Consider the following 20474-nt stretch of genomic DNA (forward strand, 5'->3'; position numbering starts at 1 on the left):
CTCTTTACTGTAAGGTTGGTTTTGCAACTGAATGTAATTTCATGGTTTTATTTTGCATATATTGTTTACAAATTATTATTATTTGAACTGTAACTAATATAGTGAAGTTGAATATTGCATTATTTCCAGGTTTGTACATTCAATCGATTTAAATGAGACCTGGATTGTGGGGACTAGGTTTTTGATGAGTAACTGATCTTCCTCTCCAGTAGTGGGAAACGTTTTCTCTTCTGGCTTGTACAGCACCCGGAAGTTCTTCTGCAAAATCATTGACTGCCATTGTGCTTCTCTTTGTTTTTGTATGATATGGTCCAATTGGAGTGTAGTACGAATCTTAAAGGCGGGTCTCACTTACCGAAGGACCAATGACTGCCAAGTAAGTACAACTTGCCAGGGCATGTTCTTTTGAGCTTTCTGGTTGCGTGCACGTGTCAGCAGAGGTAGAGTATGCTATTACTGTTTTATGATATTATTTTATTAAGGATTGGGTTTTCTTTGTCATGTTGCTACGCACGTGTCTTATGGTAATTTTCAACATTCGGTTACTTATTTAAGCGAATTTGCAACGTTTTTAATAACACGCGTTCTGAGCGAACGACCGAACTGGAGAGCTACGATATCCAACAATTACAGATGTGATACAATGCGATTATTTATGTGACTTTGCCTTACTTTACTTTTCATTCATGACATGTTCTACATTTCGGCCTTGTGATGAATATAAAGTTTGCTATCTGTTGTTCTTAAATTCTTCTGTTCTGATAAAACGGAGGTTAACGTCACTGATTCGTTATTGTTATATGTTATTCTCCATATAGCATAGGTGCTAATCCCGGCGTTTAAATGGGCTAGTAACAGATTGTTTGTTGCAGATGTGATACTGCATGGAAAGAACCATGTCTGAAGCGGGGACTTCAACTGAAAGGAAAAACTATCGCTGTCATTGGGGACTCCTCAGTAACTACAGATATTTATCTCGGAAAGCTATGCTCCTACGTACTGTGGAGAACGCCAGAACAAGAAAGAAGAAGCAAAATACAAATCAAATCCCCAATAAGAAGAGAAAAAGGACAGAGGATGAAAAAGAAGCACTGGACACAGCTCAAAGATTAAAAAAGATACAGTTATGTGAATGGCCCACAGGCACCGAAGTTGATAGTGCTTTAAAATCCACAGTCCCAAAGACTCACGGTGTTACATTTGGTCTGCCATTGCCCGCTATTGTTGAGGATTTTATAAAAACTGCTTCTGGCAACAACAGGGTAGACAACCAGAATATTTCGGTTGACAGAAAGCAGGTTGCGACAGCTCTAAGAGAACAATGGGAGTTAGACAGTGGTTTCTCGTCTGAGACCAGTCCTCCGGCTAGCGGTCGCTGTACGCCCTGCCACAATATGTGTCCGACCACCATGGTGGCCATGGACTGTGAGATGGTTGGTACGGGGCCAGGCGGGCGCACCAGTGAAGTTGCACGTTGCAGCCTAGTGGATTACCATGGCAACGTCCTTTACGATAAGTACATTCTTCCTCGCCATCCCGTGACTGACTACAGGACCCGATGGAGTGGCATCCAAAAGCACCATTTTCAGAACGCTCAGCCATTCCCCGAGGCAAGGACTGAGGTGAGAGGAGACTTCATTACTACTATAGGATTGGCTTGGACATTCATTGAGTATTTTCCTTTGTCAAAAGTTTGGAGTATATCAGTGTTATTATTTTCAGGGGTTAATTGGTGTCAAAAGATTTGCAATGAAAGCCACTCACAATTAGTGTAATAACTTTTTTGTGTGAACACTCATTAGTAATGGGCACCAATGCTAACATCCGCCTTCTTTGCCCAGATTCTACAAATACTGGAGGGGAAAGTTGTGATTGGCCACGCTCTGTACAATGACTTTCAGGCCTTGGACTTCATGCACCCAGGTCATATGGTCAGAGACACCAGTGGCACAAGTCTACTTAGGCGACTGGCGGGCTTCTCCATTAAGCGCTGCGTATCGCTTAAGATCCTGGCCAACAGCCTTCTTAACAGGCAAATACAGGTGAGCATTCCTCCCTGCCATTGTGAACCAGCAATGGCTAGCTGCGCCTTCTGGTGGTGAAGGAGCGAACGGCCTGTAATAATTAGCCATCCAGTTATAACTGACGTTGTAGTAGCTAACGGTGGTGTCTGAGGAATGGAAAGCGATAAGCTGGTGTAAATGACCAATGAGGTATTGTTGCTTCCCTGGGTGTCTGTGTCTGTTTTACCAGTGCCGGTTGACGTAACCAGGGCCTCAGGACAAAATATACCCCCTCCCCGTTTACCCCATTAAACACACCCATTGCACAGTGATGGAATTATGCTCACTTTCAATAGATGTGATGGAACCCTGCTAATTAACATTTTGAGACTGTATGGGTGGTGGATTGATTATGAAAACACACAAAGAAAATGACATGCTGGTGTCAATTTGCTGTTTGACTCTGTCTTTTATCCTGAACAGGTTGGAAGAAAGGGCCACAGTTCAGTGGAGGATGCCCTGGCTTCCTTGGACCTGTACAAGCTAGTTGAGGAGGACTGGGAACAGGAAATGCGAGAGAGGATGAGGGACCGGGAAAGTGGTGCCGTTTCAGACCCCGCTACCTCCAACCACTACATGCAGGACAAGTACTGGCCTGAGGTCTTGACAGAGGACGCTCTATGAGAGGCCAGTTTCTGGGACTGATGGGGAATGTTCTAGGTCAGGGGATTCAAGTCAAAACCAATTGGTCTTCTGACTGGCTGTTGACTGAAATATGTGAACAAGATTTCAGGTCTTTCCCTATCCGCGGTGTCCTGAGGAAAGTTTGTCAAGCTACGACTCCGAGTTGAATCTAGAAAGTCTTGTCACGTGACCAGGCTACCGTGGTGACAGCGGATTGTCCTTAAAGGTGAACTGCACTGCTGTGTCGTGTTGTCAGTCACGAAGCATTGTGCAAAGTCGGAAAATATATCAAATAATCTCTTGTGTTTTTTCTTTAGTCTTATTTAATCCTTTTGAAAAAAGAATCCTATATACCACAAACTCTTAAGGTGCTTCAGTGTAATAGCAATACTAATCAGCATTTAGGTTTCGACCCAACCAATTTGTCTGATATACCCTGACTTTCAATGAGCATCCAGCACCCAAGTGACCTCGCTTTACAATGGATGGATAGGCTTTAGTTTTGAATGGTCTTGTTTGTAAGTGCATAAAGTTTGAATTACCATGCAGGTAATTGCCCCACTTATCAACATTAAAAGGCTGTTTACTTGTATGAAATGTTTTTTGGGAGCATCAAATGGAGCTTTGTATTGTTGTATTATGAGATTTGCATGGAGTTTTAGAGGTTGTTGTTTAAATAATCAGGTTTTCTTTGCAGACCTTATTAGTCTTATGTGAGACGTGTTGGAGTTGAATTTCAGTAATTGCTGCTCTTAAGTGTTGAATTTGAATGCACATGCAATGTGTTGCACTTACATTAAATCATGGTTCTTTCTGAGTGGGCACACAGACCTTAATGAAGGTGCTATGCAGGGTGTTACCTTTTTAGGTTGAACATAAGTTATGTTTGCTTTAATGACTGCTTAACTTGATGTTAACAATTTCTTGCTTGAAATTACAACATTGCAGGATGACATTTCTCATCCGAACTGGTCCATGCCTCCTAATTGTGAACCACACTGGCAAACTGACATTTTATATTGATGTTCTGTGACAACCCTGCTTTATTCCATGTTTTTATTGCATTTATTGGAATAAAATGATTTACTTAACTTACTGTGCAAAGATTCATGTCTTCACTGGACTTAACACCAAAAGGGACTTCAGCAGTTTCTTTCCCTTCCGTAAGGTATGCTTTTTATGTACCTCACGCTAATATCATTGGGCCTCATTCATCAATATCTTTGTAAGTTCTTAAATTTGTTCTTGGGAAAGGTCCTAAGAAACGTCTTTCAGATTTATTGAAGTGTTCTTAGGTGTAAACAATTCTGCGGTTCATGTACTTACAATTATGAATCCCATTGTCCTCGTAAATTTAAAGCACATGCTACTTGTTCCTAATTAGCATAGATAAACACCCTGCCAATCCCAATAAAAGGACACACAAATCACGCTCAGAAATGCAAAAGAAAAGTTGTGAGGTGAAGAATGCCCAAACCAAAATCTCAAGACAGTGGAGCACCAGATGCTAAACCTTAAAAAGCTGAAGTAATTTTGAGGTGGAGGTACTGCTGCAGGAAGTGAACAGCAAACAAGCTGTCATATTCAGTTTTTAAGTGAGCTCTGTGGGGCATTGGATTTTTCAAGTGTGTATAGTTTCTGTTCTTACCGAAGAACAAATCCTAAATAAGAACATTTGTGAATTTCAGGATCTTAGTGGAAACTGCGTGAGGTTTTTGAAGGAGTTTCTTGAGAACGGTTGGTGAATGAGGCCCATTGCTCTTAATTTCTGCCTCACACTATTTGCAGGTCTTAGTCTGCAAAGGTAATGTTTACTATTTATATTGTTCACCTACCTGATTTAATATGCATTGACTTAGGTGTCTGTAAATTGGCTAATGCAAGTTTTGTGGATGCAGCCAAATTTAGTCTGTTGAGCAACCTGATCTTGACCAGGTGCTAATGTGTAGACCTACAGTATATATGACTGAGTTGGCTCAGAGAGGCTGTTACAGGTCTGAGAATGCATCCTGATTTTTTATGCTCCTTATTTATGCTGCATACAACTATTGTCTTTAAAACTGGGAATCTGTTTCTTTTGCCACCAACTGCTCTTCTAATGTTGTTTATTATCTGTATACTTTATAAGGTTGCATTAAAGGTCTAGTCCACTTTGGTCTACTGTGGGTATTATCTATGAAACTGCAGAGTGAGAAACATCTATGACACATGCTATAGTATGTATATGGGTTTATGGCACCACCCAGTGGCCTAAATGACTATGATATGATTTGCTTGTTAGTCAATATTAGCCTAGAAGCCATGAAGAACGTTCGCTATGTGAAAATGTAAATAGTATTTTTATTTTTTTATGTGGGATCACTTGATGTAATCCTCAACATAGAAAGCAAACCATTCTGTCAAACTACTTTATAAGTCTGATAGAAGCCTCTGGGAAATGGCCTACTATCCTGACAAACTCGGTTTTGACCTTCAATGAAAACTGCATTGTTGACAAGTGTATTGAATTTTAACTATCATTTACACATATGTTCCTAGGCCCAATTGTACTCTGATATTGTGATAAAAGCCCTTCCTGGACTTGATTCCAGAATCAAAAAATGGGGCTGTACCCAATGAATCACTTACCGATAGACAATATTCATATAACAGAGTCTGTCGATATCAATGTTTTGTAATTTTTGTGTTTGTGTGCTGTGACATAAATTAAATAATTATATTATGAATTCAAAATGCTTCTAATTTCAACAAATGCAAATCATCAAATAGCAAAATAGTTATTTTTCTATATATTTCAACAGAAGTTCAAATTCTTTGATTTATACACATTGTCTGATTCTACAACATACAATGCCAGGATGAAAAAAAAAGAAGTAAATAAGGGATTTGTCTTCAACAAACTTGCTAAATAATAATAATAATAATTTATAGATACAAATGTATGTAGCATATTGGATGCCTTCTGAAATAATAGGCCAAATTCAAAGCAATGGTCTGATAAAGCCAATACCAGTTGCCAGCCAATATATTGGTGCATCACTGGTCCTGACTGTCCAATGACCCATATATGGAGAATTCTTTTTGCAGTAAGTATCCTGTTCAATATCTTAACTTGAGAAGAAATGATGGTTGCATCAATCAGGGCCTTTGAAGTGGGGGGAAAGTGGGACTGATTAACCAGGGCTCCAGTGGGGGGAGGGTCCTCGAAAAGCTTGGAATGAAAATGTGTTTTTGTTTGCTATTTCATATTTCTATGTATTTAGTGTTATAACTAAATTTAAATTGGCTGAATAAATTGGTTGAGTGACTGAACTTTGTATCCCCAAAAAAGTGTGGAGGCTCTCTGAGGCCACTCTCACCCCTTACAAAAGGCACAAATTGATTTAGTCAACCCCTGCACTAGGCAGGGCCAGCACCATGAGGGAGCAAGAGGGGGCTTAGCCCCCTCAGTTGTATTTTCTGCCCCCCCAGTTTAAGTTTTGAATACCCTATATTAGAATAGCCAAAAACATTTGTTAACTGCTTCCTCAGTTACCTGGCGCCGGGCCTGGCACTAGGATTCATCCCTAAACGCAGCTAGTTGAGCTTAGTGACTGCTACTATAAAAGAGTAATGTCATTCCCCATGAAAAGAAAATTGGGCTACTAAAAAAGAAAAGAAAGAAAGGAAAGAGAAAGAAAGCAAACTGAGGGAAAACAACTGCAAATTAATTTATTTGAAAAGAAAGGTGAGGACAGCTGACAGTTTAAGAAAGGTTTAAGCTAATATCAGCAGTTGTTTTTTTTTTTAGATTAAAGGCAGTTAGCCAGGAATCCTTACTCTGTAAGTGCAGTTACAAACAGGTCTAATAACATTTTAGCCGTGTAAGTAGAAATGTTTGTATAGTGCCAAAAATCCATAAGATCCACCCCTGTTCATATGACATTATATACAGTTGTGCTCAAATGTTTGCATACCCTAAGAGAATTGGGAATATGTACCATTTGTAAAGAAAACATGAGTGAGCAGGCAAAACACATTTCTTTTATTTCTTATGGGATTCATATTCAACTGTAGGTCATAACAGAATAGCAAAATCATAAAACAAAACATGGCAACAAAGAAAAAAGGAACGCTGTCCAAAAATGTGCATACCCTTTTTTTTTAACACTGTGTATTGCCCCCTTAAGCATCAATGACAGCATGCAGTCTTTTGTAATAGTTGTCTATGAAGCCCTGAATTATTGCAGGTGGTATAGCTGCCCATTAATCTTGGCAAAATGCCTCCAGGTCATGCAAAGTCTTTGGTTGTTTTGCATGAACAGGATGTTTGAAATCTCCCCAGAGTGGTTCAATTATATTAAGGTCAGGAGACTGTAATGGCCACTCCAGAACCTTCACCTTTTTCTGCTGTAACCACTGGAGGGTCAACTTGGCCTTGTGCTTTGTTATGCTGGAAAGTCCAAGAGCGTCCCATGCGCAGCTTTCTTGCAGAAGAATAAAAAAAATTCTTCCAGTATTTTAAGATAACATGCTGCATTCATCTTGCCATCAATTTTCACAAGACCCCCATGCCTTTAGAGCTCACACACCCCTAAAACATCAGTAAGCCACCACCATGCTTCACAGTGGGGATGGTATTCAGTTCACTATAGGCCTTGTTGACCCCTCTCCAAACATAGCGCTTATTGTTGTGACCATAAAGCTCTATTTTGGTCTCGTCACTCCAAATTAGTGTGCCAGAAGCTGAGGCGTGTCAAGGTGTTGTTGGGCATATTACAACCAGGCTTTTTTGTGGCATTGGCGCAGTAAAGTCTTCTTTCTGGGAACTCGACCATGCAGCTCATTTTTGTTAAAGTATCGTCGTATTGTGCTCCTTGAACAAACACACCGTCCTTTTCCAGAGCAGCCTGTATTTCTCCTGAGGTTACCTGTGGGTTTTTCTTTGTATCCCAAACAATTCCTCTGGCAGTTTTGGCTGAATTCTTTCTTGGTCTACCTGATCTTGGCCTTGGTATCAAGAGATCCCAGAATGTTCCACTTCTTAATAAATGATTGAACAGTACTGAGTGGCATTTGTAAGGCTTTTGATATTTTTTATATCCTTTTCCATCTTTATAAATTTCCATTACCTTGTTATGCAGATCTCTTGACAGTTCTTTTCTGCTCCCCATGGCTCAGTATCTAGCCTGCTCAGTGCATCCATGTGAGGGCCAACAAACTCATTGACTATTTATACACTGACACTAATTGCAATTTAAAAAGCCACATGTGTGGGAAATTCACCTTTAATTGCCATTTACACCTGTGTGTGTCACCTTGTGTGTGTCTATAACAAGGCCAAACATTCAAGGGTATGTAAACTTTTGATCAGGGCCATTTGGGTGATTTCTGTTATCATTATGATTTAAAATGGAGCCAAACAACAATATGATGATAATTGGCTTCAAATGATCACTATCCTTGAATACAGCTTTTTTGTATGATCAGTCACATTTTCAAAATCAATGTCATTATTTCACAATTTCTGCCAGGGTATGCAAACTTATGAGCACAACTGTATTTCACAATGACCCAGAAAAGCTTAACATCATGAAACTCATGGCCCTTAGAGAGTGGAACATTGGCAGGTCCCTCATCATCTCCTGACGGTGTCACTGAGGACGTGAGACAAAGTGAGTTCAAACACCTGATCACATGACATTACATATACACCAATCAGCCGTAATATTATGACCACTGACAGGTGAAGTGAATAACACTGATAATCTCGTTATCATGGCTTTACTGCACCAATGCCACATATATCCATGGGTGGTATATATTTGGCAGCAAGTGAACATTCTGTCCTCAAAGTTGATGTGTTAGAAGCAGGAAAAATGGGCAAGCGTAAGGATCTGAGCGACTTTGACAAGGGCCAAATTGTGATGGCTAGACGACTGGTTCAGAGCATCTCCAAAACTACAGCCCTTGTGGGGTGTTCCCAGTCTGCAGTGGTCAGTACTTATCAAAAGTGGTCCAAGGAAGGAAAAGCGGTGAACTGGTGACCGGGTCATGGTTGGCCAAGGCTCACTGATGCACATGGGGAGCAAAGGCTGGCCTCTGTGGTCCGATCCAACAGATTAGCTGCTGTAGTTCAAATTGCTGAATATTGCCTAAAGCACCTACAAGGGGCATGTGAACATCAGAACTGGACCAAGGAGCAATGAAAGAAGGTGGCCTGGTCTGATGAATCACATTTCCTTTTACATCACATGGATGGCCAGGTGTGTGTACGTCTCTTACCTGGAAAACACACAGCACCAGGATGCACTATGAAAAGGAGGCGGCAGTTTGATACTTTGGGCAATATTCTGCTGGGAAACCTTGGGCCCGCCATTCATGTGGGGAAAGAAATTGTAGTGGCTACTCTGACACGTTCCACATACCTAAGCATAGTTGCAGACCATGTGCACCCTTTCATGGCAACGGTATTCCCTGATGGCATTGACCTCTTTCAGCAGGATAATGAGCCCTGCCACAAAACAAAAATGGTTCAGAAATGGTTTGAGGAACACAACAGTGAGTTCAAGGTGTTAACTTGGCCTCTGAATTCCTCAGATCTCAATCTAATCGAGCATCTGTGGGATGTGCTAGACAAACAAGTCCGATCCATGGAGGCCCCACCTCGCAACTTAGAGGACTTAAAGGATCTGCTGCTAAGTCTTGGTGCAAAATACCACATCACACCTTTAGAGGTCTAGTGGAGTCCATGCCTCGACGGGTCAGGGCTGTTTTGGCGGCAAAAGGGGGACCTACACAATGTTAGGCAGGTGGTCATAATGTTATGGCTGATCGGTGTATAGTGGCAACTAAAATGTATTCCAAGCAATCATTTGTAGCATTTTCAACTGAAAGGAGATTAGCAGTTTCAACTGAAAGAAGCTTAGCAACATTAACATCAAGTAGCATGTTGTACGGTATGGTAGGCTATAAGCAGGTTAAGAGGCTAATATCAATCTAAGATTGACAATACTTTATGCTTCATGCTTATAGAGGGATCTGTCCTTGTAGCAGATAGTTAGCAGGAAGATGTGTTAGAGGATGATGAAAGAAAACAGAGCAAGGTCATTTTCAAACTGTGCAGACTTAAGCACATATCACAGATTATTATTACTTGTTTAAATGTGGTGTGACTAGTTCATTAGTGACTACCCATGGGTGACTTTTTGTGACTTTATGGGGGAAGGGCAAAGTCACAAATTGCAATCTCTTCATGATTTCTTGGTGGCACCCCTGGTGTCAGTTGCAGTTCCATACATCCATTTCTAGAACCTGCATACACCACCATGAGCCATTGGCCATGGGTCATACGTTTAGTCCTTCTTAACAATATCATTCATAAACATGATACTTTTGTTACAATTACATAGGAGTTGAGACCTCTTTTGTTGTAATATTGGTTTACACCACCTAGAGGATTAGGTTAGAACCGTAACCAATTGTATTCATTTAGAAAGGTGAATGGTTATTTAATAAGCGCTCATGTGCCCTCAGTGGTTGCCATCATGCTGACAATGGTAAGGTTCCTTCCTTCCTTCCACCTTGTTTTCCCAAGGGTCTCTGATGATGAGGGAACAGGGGACGCCTGTATGGCGTCACAGAATGTGTGACAGAGAAATCCTGCAGCTTTCGCCACTCTCGGATTAGCACCAGCATAAGCAGAAATAAAAATAACTAGTGTTGGGAAACAATTTAGGGCACTTTGTTAGGGCACAATAAATGGAAGTAAGCTCAGTTTAGTGAAATCGTTTTGTTACAAAATAATTGGGCACAGGTTCCATTTTTAATGGCAGCTGATTATAGACTCCACCGTTTCAAAATTGGGCTGCACAACTGACCCATAATAGTCTTCTTTTTTAGCTGCTTCCGGTGATTGCCACTCATATATCAGCTTCAAAATATCACTGTAAAAAGAGTTGAAACTAAGGGAACACCCAAAACCCCTCTGAACCTTTTCAGCCCCTTTGAAATGCTTTAATTATGGAGGCAAAAAACATTGCACAACTATTTTCAGCCTGATGTACAAAACAGACATAACTTCTAAATGGTTCACCTGCTATGGATGAAAAGACCCTGAAATTGAAGTTGACTGTCTGCACTTCAACTTTATCTTCGATTAAAATCTAAAGAGCTGGAGTACCAAACAAAATCAACAACAGTTGTATCAATATCCAAATTCAGTATGGAGGTGTGATCTGTTTGAAGAATAATGCTTTGTGTATGTTCATTATTTGGTCATATCCTACTGGATCTTTCTTCAGTTTCCTAATTTTACCCTACAGAAGACCAACAGGGATGGTTAGAGGACATAACTCCAACTTAAAGACAAATTGTCAACTGTGATTCATTTCATGATTCTTCTTGATGACCCGAGTGTTTATAATAGGCATTTCCAAGCTGTTTCCTTTTTTATTAGAGTACTGTGCGACCTTCGACTTGGTATGGTCCCACTATCTGTTCTACTGCTGGCTAAGACATAACGCACACTAAAGCTTTGACTTAGCCCATAGCCTCAGAGCAGTTTAAGGGAACACAGAGCGTGGCATTGTGCTGCCATTCGGGCTGTTTAAGTCGCACAGACCCCCATTTTGAGCCGATCAGGCCCGGTTTACCAGATTACTCCTGCTCCACCGTTGCGTCATTGTGAAACGGCATCAGTGTGACGTTTTGGGGCGAAACGGGCATCAGTGTGACGTTTTGGGGCGAAACGGGCATCAGTGTGATATTTTGGGGCGAAACGGGCATCAGTGTGACATTTTGGGGCGAAACGGGCATCAGTGTGACATTTTGGGGCGAAACGGGCATCAGTGTGACATTTTGGGGCAAAATGGGCATCAGTGTGACATTTTGGGGCGTTTCACAGTCTCTGCTAATCGATTCATGAGAATCAATACTCTGAATCCAGACGAATGCGATTCGATACAAAAGTTCTGATCTAAATTTTTCACATATTGATTATACCAAAGAAATGTCACAAAATTATGTCAAACTCTGAAACAAGGGCCAAAAAAGTCACCATTATGATGGGGAGTGCAAAACCTCAGTCAGTGAGGTGGAATCAAAGCTAGTCGACAAATAACAGCAGGAGTGCAGAAAAAGTTGCTCCTCTTTTCTTCCTGACATATGGCAGTAATGCATGATCCAAAATCAAGGTCAACTGGGCCTTCATAGCATTTTTCTACATGCTGCAGGGCATGATAGGATGTTAACTGCTTAATTATATCAGGCAGTACACCTGTATGGAAGCATCTGCATTCATTATGTTCTTCTTCTCATTTATTCAGGTTTTTCCTTTAATTTGTTCACATTAATTCCCGGACCCAGGGTTTGCCAGCAGACTTTGCCCAGAGTATCACACTCCTGTGATTCCTGTAATGTGTGCCACAGTAGACTTTCTGTTGGTTCAGACCAGATGGGATAGCCTTCGTTGTCCTCGCGCATCAATGAACCATTGGCGCCCAACAACCTGACGTCGGTTTGTGGTTTGTCCCTCCTCGGTAGGAACTCACCACTGATGACCAGAAGCACCCCACAAGCCTTGTCGTTTCAGAGATGCTCTGACCCAGTCATCTGGCCATAACTATCTGGAAATCTGGAGAGTAACGACTTCCTAGATGAATAAGCAATGTGATAAGAACCAGAATGACATTGGATATGCTTACAGAAGAGACAGCTTAACATTGACTTTACAGAGTACACTAAGAGTTGCCATGATGAGCCTTAAATACAAATTGGCAATTGTGGACGTGTATACAGCAGCATACTAAACTCTCCAATTTAATGTAACAAAGGATTGTAAACAGCGCCTTCGTAGAGTATTCTTGACATTGCATACCTGGATTTGGGCAGTTTCTCCCATTCTTCCTTATAAATCCTCTCATGCTCTGTCAGATTGTTTGGGGAGCATCGGTGAACTGCGATCTTCAGGTCTCCCCACAGATGTTCAAGTCCGGGATTTGGCTGGGCCACTCCATGGTTACGTACTTTGGGTTGTTGTCTTCTCTCAAACCTTGATGTCCAGTACGCTCTGGATCAGGTTTTCTTTACCTCCCTGACAAAGACCCTTCTTGCATGATTACTTTGTTTGGCCAGACAGCAGTGGGCTCGCAATGTTGGAGCCCACTGTGCTCCTGGAAACATTCATCGCCATAGCAAGTATTTTATTGCCTTCCCCATATCTTTGCCTCAACAGTTTCTTAGACTTTTTTTATTTTTTACTCTGGAATCCATAGTTTTTTGCACTGGAATTCACTCCCAGCCATTGCCCGATGTTGTTGTTGCCCTGAACCAGCTGACCTGATTCAAGTTAGAACTCGACAACTAGCTCAAGTTAATTCCGCTTAGCTACCTCTATAATGGATCTTATACATTTAAACATAGAACAGGTCAGGGGTCCGAAGAGAGGTCTGAAAACCACTGCTCTAGTATATAAGGATACAATTAGTATGTCATGAGTTGGTTAACTAATTTAGACTCTGTATTTACTGATACAAATGGGCTTTACTCCAAATCCTGATAAATGGTTGAAAAAAACTTGTTTTGACTACACTAAGACATTTTCATTCAGAACATTAGGTGTTGCTCATTTTTAGGGTGCTGTCATTGTCAGCTGATATACTGAGAGTACCCTGCTCCAACTGGCTGAGTGCTTGACCTACTGCTTTGTCATGTCATTAGATTACCTTGATAAATGACAACTACAGACTTATGTTGCTTCAAATGTTAATCCAATACTAACAATATGATTATTACAAGGAAATAAATATCCCTTTTTTATATAAGTACTTTCCAATTTAGTTTTTTGTTTTGCAAAATTAACCATGCTGCATCATTGGTGCTAGTAGTGTGATCTTCTCCTAAAACAAAAACAGATTGACCAATCATAAGCATTTTTTTATATGTAAAGGAAGTGCTGAACACCAGCTCTGGACTTTCCTCTCTGCAGAGCTCTGTTGACATTGTAGTCCACAGAGGGATTATTAACGACGACCACTTCACACTTTTTCCGAGCAGTGTTGGAATGCAATCCAGTCCATCCCCTTAAACCACCTTTTTACCCAACAAAGTGTTTGCCCTGCATTACAACATTTCACCTCACAGCAACCCTCAGTCTGACTAGAGCGCCCAAAACTTTACCTCAGCTATTGGCTCAACATCAGTTCCCTATTCCCTCCTTTTCACTTTATGCTGATTATCAGGAAAAAAAATAGTGTGGGCGTAATCCGTTGTGACGGCACTAATCCCAATGCTACAAATCACAGGGCCAGGCCATCCGGCTCCACACACGCTCCTGTGACTCCCAGCAGCGGCCAACATCTTCCTTCCCCAGGTAAGTTTCAGTCTCCCCGATCAAGGAATCTCATGGTCGGAGTACCCACTATGACCTGTGGCTCTGCTGAGGGTCAGGACCCAGTGGAGACTTGCTGGATTTGAGCCCCTAAATTAGGATGTTTCTTTGCTCAGAGGAAGGATTTAAAATGTGTTCATATTGTACGACGTGCTGATCGCATATTTGACAAGGCGGGACATTGTCTGCAGATTGAGGTTGGATCTGATAGGCAGGAGACGTTTAAATTGTTTTTGGCTCATAGAGCATTATGTAAATGTAGACAGAGGCAATGTTTCCGCTTGCTTGTTGTTCTTAGTGCCTTTATCTCTGACTACCGACTCGTCTGGTGCTTTCAGTTCGTTGCAGAGCACTTTGGTTGGCTTGGTCAGTAGTTCAGGAAATTGCTGACTTTATGAGTCGCTCTTTAAGATTGTCAATGGGAAACTGACAATCTGACAGTCCCTTGTTGCTCAGTTGATAGAGCTAGAAACACAACGCCAGTGGGTTGGATTACCGGGACGACCAGTATGAATTCAATGGCTAGCTCCTGTCTGAGAGTAACCATTCAAACTCTGTGCTATCATCACTATTGATTCTGGTCCTTTAGTCAGAACATACAGATATTAACCATGCACATTAACCTGAACTATGTCTGCATCACAAATTACACACCGTTCCCAATGTAGTGCACTACTTTTGACCAAGGCGAATGTTACTCTGGTCAAAGAGAGTGCACTATATACAGGAAAGGGTTCCATTTGGGAAGTAAGCGCTGAATAAGAAACAGATCTGATGTTGAAAGTAGGATCAATTCATGTTGTGTATTTCATATAAGTAGAATACATACAAAATATGACTGAGACTGGGTATACACGTGAATTTTAACAAATGTTGGGGGTTTGTTTGGGGAGAGTTTAAACCTGCAGCATAATCAGTGCATTGTTTCTTATCATGTTTTCCTGGAATCTGATCTCTTCTCTAACTGTGAATAATTAAATCCCTCTTATTTTCCAGAGGGTACTAAGCTGCTCTAAACAACTGAAGAAATGGCCGTTGTAGTAAGTACATCTAAGCTCCTTTTTGTATGTAACAGATTTACGTCCTGCATGCTATTGATTCAAAGTCATCAAGAGTAATTGTATTACAGACCAATGTAAAAACTTTCAGGTCTGGTTATTGATGAATGCTGAGAAATATAGAGCTTGTGAGTCAGTTATGATATGTCTTGGGTAGTTACTTTTTAATTCATTGGAGAACAGACACACAATGCTCAAGATCCATAATGATAGTTTAAACCTTTCTGGGTAATTTGAATACCTTCCCTGTATTCCAGAAAACCAGGGACATTACAGAGAGTTTCCTGACCCAAACAACAGAAATAGAAAATACAAAAAAGGCTACCTTCAGTGAACATTGACATGAATGGGGATATCTGTATATAGACTGCCTTAAGCACCATATTAATGTCCTACACCATGGACAATGGCAGCTAAACATTTCACTGACACCTTAGCAATGAATGTCTGCAATCGCTAACATTAACCCATAATCTCAGATCTCAGCCATTGGTTTAGCAGGCTTTGCTGAGCTCATGTGAGGGAGATTAGCCACTGCTAACAGTGAAGCCCATTCAGCTGTGTTTTGGTTGGCAAGTCATGGTTATGTCATCATGCCCTCTCCCCCTTAGAGTGGAACGTTCCGCATGGTGTCGGAGGAGGAGCAGGCTCTCAGAGCCAAGTTGGAGCGCCTCACGGTCAAGGACCACGGCCCTGTGTTTGGTCCCTGCGCCAAGTTGCCTGACCACACTGTGCAGAAGGTCAGTGGTCACTGTCCCATGTCTCACACCTTAGGTATACTATATAATCATATCATAAGCCCTCCAACACTCTTAGATGGATTAGAATGGATAGTACACATTTCGATGATGTCATACAAAACAAAAGGCGCCGCGCTTTGGCTAGTGGGCACTACTTTCAAATCAAATGTCTGAAATTATACCAAAGCCATGGAGAGTCTCTTTAGTAAGGCAACACATAATAGAACAATTCTATGAAACTTGATTATCCCAAAAAGCTAATTTATTGGCTGGAATGTAAAGAACAAGAAACCCAACACTGATGACAGAGCGCCTTCATCTTCGTCCATATTTCTTTCTAGGTTTCTTCCAACACGTTACTTTGGATCAACTAATCTTTTACCTCAATCAAAAGATTTGCATAATTCCACCTATAGTACTTCTTCCAGGTTCTGTTATCTTTCGGGTAAGTTACTTCCCAGCGCCTGCTCTTAGTTCTGGGAAAGGTACTTTCCAAAAGGTGTTTGTGAAATTCTGAGGTGGACTGATGTGCATTCCCCACAGGCCAAGGATGAGCTGAATGAGACTGATGAAAAGCGTGTGTCGGCGGTCAAGGAGCTGAGGGGAATTATGAAGGAGAAAGCAGATAATGGGGACGACCTGGCCAAGGGGGTTATGGAAACATTTGGGGAGAAGCCTGATGCTGTGCTGATTCGCTTCATCCGCGCCAGGAAGTTTGAGGTGTCCAGAGCCTTTGAGCTCATGAAGGGTGGGTCCCAACTCTGCACAATCTGCTGCGGTATATAATGTAGATGAGCATGTTTTCCGGAGTTCACTGAAGCTGAGTAGATGTTAAAAATCCTTAATCTTTGTCTGACAAGCAGCACATGCCTGGTACCAAATATTTTGTGATATAACCAATTACAATTCGATGTTAGCAAGAGAGCACAAACAGATATGGGACCAGGGTAAGTCAGCACTAACTTATGATCATTTTGAACATTAGCATTATAGCATTTGGATTTAACCCATAGCTGCAACTACATACTGTATGTGTGTTAAGGTTCCTGTCGGCTTAATGTCTCCTGACTTGGCTTGAGTGGGTACTAAGTTAAAGTCTGTCTTCAGGTTACGTCCGCTTCAGGAGGGACTACCCTGAGCTGTTTGAGAACCTGACCCCAGAGGCGGTCCGCAGCACAATCGAGGCCGGCTATCCAGGCATCCTATCCAGCAGAGACAAGTATGGCCGCATCGTGCTGCTCTTTAACATTGAGAACTGGGACTATGAAGAGATCACCTTTGATGAGGTAACTACCAGTGACCTGGGTTCCCACAATGCACTGCATGCATTTGAATGTATTGATAGTATTTAAAAATAAGGCACTATAAACATTGCAGGGTCTTTATGTGGGATGCCTTTTTCTTAACGGTTTACTAATTTGCATTGCTCTTAACAATAGCTCAATTCAATTCAATCAATTAAATTAAATTTATTGCCATGTCAACAAGTTGATAGGAATTTGTATTGGTACAACTCTCAGACATTAAAACAAAACCTAAAAGACAAACATCCTAGGTACAAATGGGACATTAGACCAAAACCCTGCAGACAAAAGACAATACCCCACTGCAATGAAGAGCACAGTTGATAGAATGCTGCAAATAATCAGTGCAAATTCAGATGCCTAATAGCCAACGGGTAAGTGCTGTCTCTAAAATGTGATGTAGAAGTCTTAATACTCCTATATCTTCTTCCTGATGGTAAGAGATTAAATAGATAGTGAGCAGGATGAGAGTGGTCCGCAATGATGTTTTTAGCCTTCCTGATTATTCTGGTAGAGAAAAGTGAAGAAAGGTTACAACCTATGATTTTTGATGCTCTGCGTACCACTTTTTCCATTCTGATTTTGTCCTGAGTGGTTGTGTGACCGAACCAGACAAGCATGGAAAAAGTAAGCACGCTTTCAATGGTTGACCTATAAAAGTGGGTCATGGCAACTCGACTGATTCTAAACTTTTTGAGCTGCAGCAGAAAGTGGAGTCGCTGGTGCTCATATCAATTTGTAAATTATGGGGCATGAAGGATGTTATTTCCATCTGAAAAAATGTTGTTCCATTAGTTCACTTTATTAGTCGTGCAAAATGGTAGTGGAATTGTGAGGGGAATCAAATGAAGGTCAAAATTCTACGTATTTGTGGCCAGTTGCATAGGTTTCAGACAGTGTGTAGTCCATTAATGTTGCTGGGATGGAAAACTGAAACAACGCCGCTACTATAGCAAAACGTAACCGAGTGCCTGCCTTTTTGTTAATACATCTGTCATGTTGACCACAGTAGTGTTGATAGGTGTTTGCTTCAACCATGTGCTTGTGTGTCGGCGCGTTCACCAGATCCTGCGCGCCTACTGTGTAATCCTGGAAAAGCTGCTGGAGAACGAGGAGACTCAGATCAACGGTTTCTGCATCATCGAGAACTTCAAGGGCTTCACCATGCAGCAGGCCTCCGGAATCAAACCTACTGAGCTCAAGAAGATGGTGGACATGTTGCAGGTCATTCTCACACATTCCCCGGAGGGGAAAATAACACATTAACTTATTAGGATACAAAATAATGGATTTTGAATCCATATAATCCATTTTCAATCCAATGGATTGTCACTTGTAGATGACCTGCATTCTATTAATGGTACCCTTTACTTGATTTATTGGTGGGGCTGATTCTACTTAGCGTGTTCATTTAAAGTTGGCTTCCGACAGTTCTGTCCTCGATGGTAGATTTGTTGTTATTTTTGGAAAGATCAAAGTCTATTTGACCTACATATACTAAGCCTTTTATGGCATGGCTCAACTGTTCTAGTTCTCCCTTCTGTTATTGCTGGAAGTGAATCACCTGGTGTCCATGATGCTGGTGAGATCTGCAGCTCTGTTTCTGTCATGTGTTTCAGGATTCCTTCCCTGCCCGTTTTAAGGCGGTACACTTTATCCACCAGCCATGGTATTTCACCACCACCTACAATGTGGTCAAGCCATTTCTGAAGGGCAAGCTGTTGGAGAGAGTGAGTGAACCAGGCCTTTAAAAATAATATTTTAATTCAATATTTTTAACAACGAGTTATGGAGGTGAATGCGTTCCTAATCAAATGGTAAATACATGAATACGACTGACAAATGTATGTGTAGGGGGATCATTTTAGTTAACCTAAATGTCTGTCCACCAATCAGGTGTTTGTCCACGGAGACGAGCTGGAAAACTACTACAAGGAGTTTGATGCCGACATCCTGCCCACCGAGTTCGATGGCAAAAACTCCAACTACGACGGCAAAGCCATAGCAGCACATCTGTTTGACTGAACACCCTCTCCTCCACCACTTCCCCAACCAGATTGGGACCTCCCCCCAACATACTGTAGAGAAAGATAAGAAAAAACTAAAAAAGAAACTAGGTGTGGAATTAAAAAATAATGTTAAAATGGGGTGTTTCCCAGTGGTTATTAATGACACCCAACAGAGAAATCCCAATAGTACAGAAGGTTTGGTTCAGGCTTAACCCTGGTTACTTAACAGTCCTAAACATTGTGCTGGATGTGCTTTGTGTAACCATTTGTACCCACATGGCTTTTTAGTCAAACTGGGCAGGATCCATTTTCTTTCCAGCTCCATTTCTCTCAAAGTGGTACTTGGCCATGAATTGAACAGGTTGCTATCTGTTGTTTCTGTGTTTGTTTTGTGACTGCTTGGACATAAACAGTTCTTTCTGATTGGTGCAGAGGCATCAACATGTTGCCCCTTCATGTACAATAAATTGTATATAAAGAAAGCTTGAGAATGTTTGGTTCACCTTGATTTGTAGGTTCTTTGCAGTTTGAGTTATGGGTGTCGTGATATACCGGGGTTGACGATAACCATGATATTTAAACAATGAAGTACTGATGTCATGTTAATTATAAGAGTATGATATATTTACTAGGCCAAAACTTAGTATTCTTCCAAAAAACCCTCTCGGTTTTTCATGTCACCTATAGACAGATGATGCATGTGCTTAAACTACAGTTGTGCTACCCTCGGAGAATTGGTAATATATGTACTATTTGTAAAGAAAAACGTGAGTGAGCAGGCAAAACACGTCATTTATTTCTTATGGGATTCACATTCAACTGTAGGTCATAACAGAATGGCACAATCATAAAAGAAAACATGGCAACAAAGAAAAACATGAACTGACCCCTGTTCAAAAGTTGACATACCCTTAGTTCTTAATACTGTGTATTGCCCCCTTTAGCACCAAATGACAGCATGCAGTCTTTTGTAATAGTTGTCTTTTAGGCCCCCAAATTCTTGCAGGTGGTATAGCTGCCCATTTGTCTTGGCAAAATGCCTCCAGGTCATGCAAAGTCTTTGGTCTTCTTGCATGAACCACACGTTTGAGATCTCCCAGAGTGGCTCGTTGATATTAAAGTCAGGAGAATGTGATGACCACTGCAGAACCTTCACCTTTTTCTGCTGTAACCACTGGAGGGTCAACTTGGCCTTGTGCTTAGGGTCATTGTCGTACTGGAAATTCCAAGAGCATTCCATGCACAGGTTTCGTGCAGGAGAATGCAAATTGTCTGCCAGTATTTTCTGATAACATGCTGCATTCATCT

The 20474-nt window shown here is 41.3% G+C and overlaps 2 protein-coding genes across 5 annotated transcripts; both read left to right on the plus strand.

Annotated features, from left to right (window-relative positions):
* The first annotated feature begins 314 nt into the window (after positions 1–314).
* Positions 315–3782, plus strand: isg20 (interferon stimulated exonuclease gene). Of its 4 annotated transcripts, none has more exons than XM_010901365.4 (4): positions 315–376; positions 873–1622; positions 1842–2042; positions 2487–3782. In XM_010901365.4, exons 2-4 carry the CDS (start codon positions 885–887, stop codon positions 2685–2687), a joined length of 1140 nt encoding a protein of 379 aa, XP_010899667.2. In that variant the 5' UTR covers positions 315–376; positions 873–884; the 3' UTR covers positions 2688–3782. The 4 variants fall into 4 exon arrangements, with proteins under 4 accessions (XP_010899667.2, XP_010899665.2, XP_010899666.2 ...); XM_010901363.4 differs by having other exon boundaries at positions 372–440; XM_010901364.4 differs by lacking the exon at positions 315–376 and adding an exon at positions 446–524.
* A 10163-nt stretch (positions 3783–13945) lies between these two features.
* Positions 13946–19659, plus strand: rlbp1b (retinaldehyde binding protein 1b). Its single transcript, XM_010901362.4, has 8 exons — positions 13946–14037; positions 15052–15095; positions 15725–15853; positions 16397–16601; positions 16961–17139; positions 18223–18381; positions 18777–18887; positions 19054–19659. The coding sequence occupies exons 2-8, from the start codon at positions 15084–15086 to the stop codon at positions 19180–19182; spliced, it is 924 nt and encodes a 307-aa protein (XP_010899664.1). The 5' UTR covers positions 13946–14037; positions 15052–15083; the 3' UTR covers positions 19183–19659.
* The last annotated feature ends 815 nt before the right edge of the window (positions 19660–20474 follow it).

This window comes from Esox lucius, chromosome 19 (assembly GCF_011004845.1).
Source record: "Esox lucius isolate fEsoLuc1 chromosome 19, fEsoLuc1.pri, whole genome shotgun sequence".
Lineage (NCBI taxonomy): Eukaryota > Metazoa > Chordata > Actinopteri > Esociformes > Esocidae > Esox > Esox lucius.

What these genes read in the sequence shown, in the direction of transcription:
- rlbp1b (XM_010901362.4), top strand. An exon ending in AGCCTTTGAGCTCATGAAGG is followed by an intron (nt 16,602 to 16,960) that starts GTGGGTCCCAAC and finishes GTCTGTCTTCAG; the next exon opens with GTTACGTCCGCTTCAGGAGG. An exon ending in AGATGGTGGACATGTTGCAG is followed by an intron (nt 18,382 to 18,776) that starts GTCATTCTCACA and finishes CATGTGTTTCAG; the next exon opens with GATTCCTTCCCTGCCCGTTT.
- isg20 (XM_010901365.4), top strand. Translation starts at nt 885, where the DNA reads ATGGAAAGAACCATGTCTGAAGCGGGGACTTCAACTGAAAGGAAAAAC. An exon ending in TCCCCGAGGCAAGGACTGAG is followed by an intron (nt 1,623 to 1,841) that starts GTGAGAGGAGAC and finishes TTCTTTGCCCAG; the next exon opens with ATTCTACAAATACTGGAGGG. An exon ending in TTCTTAACAGGCAAATACAG is followed by an intron (nt 2,043 to 2,486) that starts GTGAGCATTCCT and finishes TATCCTGAACAG; the next exon opens with GTTGGAAGAAAGGGCCACAG.